General features: G+C 37.2%; 2 protein-coding genes across 3 annotated transcripts; one reads left to right on the top strand and one right to left on the bottom strand.

Annotated features, from left to right (window-relative positions):
• Positions 1-548: 548 nt before the first annotated feature.
• On the top strand, positions 549-1,726 carry LOC5568232 (glycine N-acyltransferase-like protein 3). Of its 2 annotated transcripts, none has more exons than XM_021845902.1 (3): positions 549-811; positions 872-1,284; positions 1,345-1,726. In XM_021845902.1, exons 1-3 carry the CDS (start codon positions 593-595, stop codon positions 1,568-1,570), a joined length of 858 nt encoding a protein of 285 aa, XP_021701594.1. In that variant the 5' UTR covers positions 549-592; the 3' UTR covers positions 1,571-1,726. The 2 variants fall into 2 exon arrangements, with proteins under 2 accessions (XP_021701594.1, XP_001657925.2); XM_001657875.2 differs by having other exon boundaries at positions 550-811; positions 872-1,293.
• Positions 1,727-2,760: 1,034 nt separating this feature from the next.
• On the bottom strand, positions 2,761-3,360 carry LOC110676766. Its single transcript, XM_021845904.1, has one exon. The coding sequence runs from the start codon at positions 3,302-3,304 to the stop codon at positions 2,963-2,965; it is 342 nt and encodes a 113-aa protein (XP_021701596.1). The 5' UTR covers positions 3,305-3,360; the 3' UTR covers positions 2,761-2,962.
• Positions 3,361-3,832: the final 472 nt, after the last annotated feature.

Raw genomic sequence — 3,832 nt, forward strand, 5'->3', positions numbered from 1 at the left:
CAAAACGGTATATAATCCGGGGTGCGAATACTGGTACACCCTACATAAAGATGTTGACAATTAAGAAAATAAAAATATTTGAGTAGATGGAAAACCGAATTTAGTACTATACCATTTAATTCCACTACAGTTTGTATCTGTCAATACGCGTATTTCGACCTCAACTGTAAGGTCGTCTTCAGTGTCGTATACTAGACTTGACTTTATAATTATGTATAATTATACAAATTTGGAAGACCACGAAAACGCTGACTCTTCGCAGTGGAAGAGGATCTGGCGACCCTAAACGTTCGGGCCAACTGGAGAAGTATCGCCTAAAGCAGACGAAGATGGTGCTCTACAATACGCCCGGCAATGGCGTGACGCTACGCTGTAGCCATCAAGGTTCAAGGTAGGTAAGACAAAATAAATTCACAAATATTAAAAAAAATGTTTCGGTGGTTACTTATGTTTTGCCCGTTACTGTATGCATGTGATGCAATTACATCTACAAATGCAAGCTTTTGTCATACAACTGCATTAACGCACAAATGTCGCGCAAACACGTGCGAAAAACTACATACGTATAAGCATACGATAGTTGACAGCAATCATGTCTAACCGTCTCGTGGAAATCTCCTCCGAAAATTGGCCCGAATTGCGCGATTTGTTCCGTTCAAATTGGCCTGAACATGTGTTTGCCTATGGAGTAGTTAACAATTATTGGAACTGGAAACAGCAACCTACTAAGAAGAATCACTACCCAACATCGGAAGTGCAAATTTTCTCCCTCAATGGATCGTGGCGAGAGAATGGTACATTTTTGTTGTTCGTAAGTATTTGGGTAAGCATGTGAATGGTGGACTGTGTAAGTGAAAGTTTGTTTTTCAAGGATCATTTTGAAATCTACTTCTACTCGTGTGATTCAACCTCTGGATATGCTAGTTTAACAGAAGCGCTACTACTAGTAGATTGGACTAAATATACCGAAGTTAGTATGGACTTTGTCGAGATGCATCGCATTGCACTGGATCGGGTTATCTCTGCGAAGAGATTAGCAATCGTGAACGATGAAGTAACTAACTTTTACTACATGCCGAAAGAGAACGCTTCTTCTTTGGAAGTAAATCTACCAGAAAGCTATCACATCGATCGAATATCCCTGGATCAACTGGACTACGTTTATCACCAGTGGCCACTAAAGGACAGTATCAGTGCTACCGCAGGTTACAATCTTCTGGAACGACTCATCTTGTTGAATGATAGTGTTGGGCTTTTTGATGAAAGGGATAATCTTATTTCCTGGTGCTTACGGTACGTTATGTGCAATGGATTTTATTTTGTAATCAATTGAAGTTTTTTTAGGGATCAAACAGGAGCGTTTTCGGATTTGCAGACATGTCAAGCACATCTACGGAAAGGATATGCCCGAATGGTGATTATGGAATTCGCGAGACGATTGGCAGCCAAAGAAGATGATTCGTATGCGTTTGTTCTTCGCAGTAACGTGAAATCCTCTCAGTTGTTTGAATCGATTGGATTTCAGAAAATTACACATCTGCATTGGGTTGTTATACGAAACGCAAATTAAAATTGTGAATTGCAGAGCTGGTATCAGGTTTTTATTTAAAGACTTGGTCATAGCTGAGCAGCTGAGATGCAGGGTCTGTCCCTGTGAGGACGTAATGCCAAAGAAGAAGAAGATGGATCAATCAAGTATAATAAAGTTTATTTACGCCAGCAAAAACTGCAGCAATTATTCCAGTAATTTCAAACACAAATTTCTGCTGATGTTTTTCAAGGAATTCTTTCATAAAATTCTGCAAGATTTTATCCAGGGATTATATTGATATTTTTTTTTCTATAAATTTCGTGACTAGAAAATCCTTCAAGGCTTCTCTAAGAGTTAAAATTTGTTTTTCAGAGATCCTTGCATGAGTTCCTCCTGAGTTTCGACAAAATCATCAGAGATTACTTCATGATTTCGTTTAGAGATATCTACCGGATTTTTAAAGAATCTCTTCAATTGTCTGAAAAATGTCCTTGACAACTACCTGGAGACATTCCTAGAAGAATCACTAGGTAAATTTTTCGAAGACTCCCTTGTTATTTCTAAAGAAATCTTTATAGATATTCTGGATTGAAAATTTAAAGAAATCTTAAACGGCGAATTTGGAGGAAATGCTAAGATATTTTTCGAGAAATAATTGTTTATATTCTTTAAGATGTCCTGAATGAAAATCTTTTAAGAAAATTATAGGGAAATCGACAAAAGAATCACTTTATAAATTCCTAATGGACTTGAATCTTTCCTTTGAAATTTCTGAAAGTATTTTGGTGGAATGTATTTGATTAATTTTTGGAGCTATTTTGAAACATTTCAAGTCATAACCTCAAAGGTATCTTGAACGAAATCGGGCATTGTAGAACTCGTTCTCAATTGATTTCCTCTACACACTTAATTTAGAATGACGAATCTCGGTTTATTTTTAATCGAGATTTGTACAGCTGAGTAGTCGGCAAACAAATTTCATGAGATCTCAGAAAACGAAAGCCGTGTGTCAGTGAATCATGCCTCGTTACTTAGCAAGAAAATGATAAACAAGCTCTCATGTGTGAGAGATATTCTCAATTTTCTCAGAATTCAACCCTTGTTCTGGCATGTTATAAGGTTTCTATTTTTGAGGTACTCATTTGCTACCAGTTCTGGAATTGTGAAAGTATTTGGTTTAAGTATAAGTGTCAATCGATATTCTTCGAAGAAAATAAAAATCTTAACTCTGGAGTCCGGACGTAAAATCGATGAGCTGTAAAGACATATTATTGCAAATCATACTCAAATTATAACATTATTTATAAATTATATGATAGAACAGTTTTGGCATTTATTATTTTATCCTAAAAAATCCGCTTGAACATTTCTAAAAAATGAAATTTGTTCGAAAATATTTGCTGCAAAACTTCTATCACAAGTTACGACTGTTTAACGGCCAAAGATCTCCACCAGGAAATCGTACCCCGAGCCCAACTGATTTCCCTGAAGCCAAAGCGTAACGTTTCGTTGTCCCAGGCCACCATTGTAGACGGATGCCAATCCGGTCTGGTTCTGGGAGCGGTCGTAGGCACGAATGGCGGTAATGTTGTACAATCCGATGTGGACAACGGTTCGGCTCACGATCTGGTTATTCACTCCAGGGGCAGCATAGCCTTGGGAATGCAGCACCCGATCACCGGGAAGAATGTTTCCCTGGCTCAAACCGTTTACGTAGATAGCTCCGAACAGAGCAATGGCCACCACGGCTAGAACGACGAACGATTTCACCATTTTTTTCGGTTGCTGTTTGGTTGATGTCTTTGGTTGAATTGATTTTCATTGATTTTAGTTTGCCAATTTATAGTAATCGGTTGCAGTTATCTATTGGTAGATACGGGCGTAGATATCAGAGGGGCTGGTAGCGGGTCTCTTTTCAGAGACTTGGTTTCTATTTTAAAGCAAACACAACGATTTTTTATAGAAATATATTTTTAAATTTAATGGGAACTGAAATGGAGCTCTGTTGAGTTGGGTGTGGTATGTAATTGTTGGATTATTTGAGGATATTACAACTCCAAATATTTTCCTGACAATTTGCATAGAGCTGCAATTCATTCTAATAGAATTATTCGTTGAAATTATCCCATGAATATATCCATTTCTTTCAATGTTTTCTACAAGATTTTTTTTTGTAAAGTATAGTTGAGCAAAAGATCAAGTGGGGCAAAAGTTTCTTATTAAATTCTCTAGCTTAAATCAAAACAAACGTGTTATATGTCATGGTGTTTTGAATGCTATTCAAGTAAGAGACTTTTGCTC

The sequence above is a fragment of the Aedes aegypti genome, chromosome 2 (assembly GCF_002204515.2).
Source record: "Aedes aegypti strain LVP_AGWG chromosome 2, AaegL5.0 Primary Assembly, whole genome shotgun sequence".
Taxonomy (NCBI): domain Eukaryota; kingdom Metazoa; phylum Arthropoda; class Insecta; order Diptera; family Culicidae; genus Aedes; species Aedes aegypti.

Excerpts from the sequence above, each read along its gene's own strand:
- LOC5568232 (XM_001657875.2), top strand. The coding sequence starts at position 593 with ATGTCTAACCGTCTCGTGGAAATCTCCTCCGAAAATTGGCCCGAATTG. Across the intron at positions 812-871 it reads ATGGTACATTTTTGTTGTTC|GATCATTTTGAAATCTACTT; the intron begins GTAAGTATTTGG and ends TTGTTTTTCAAG. Across the intron at positions 1,294-1,344 it reads CTTATTTCCTGGTGCTTACG|GGATCAAACAGGAGCGTTTT; the intron begins GTACGTTATGTG and ends AAGTTTTTTTAG.
- LOC110676766 (XM_021845904.1), bottom strand. The coding sequence starts at position 3,304 with ATGGTGAAATCGTTCGTCGTTCTAGCCGTGGTGGCCATTGCTCTGTTC.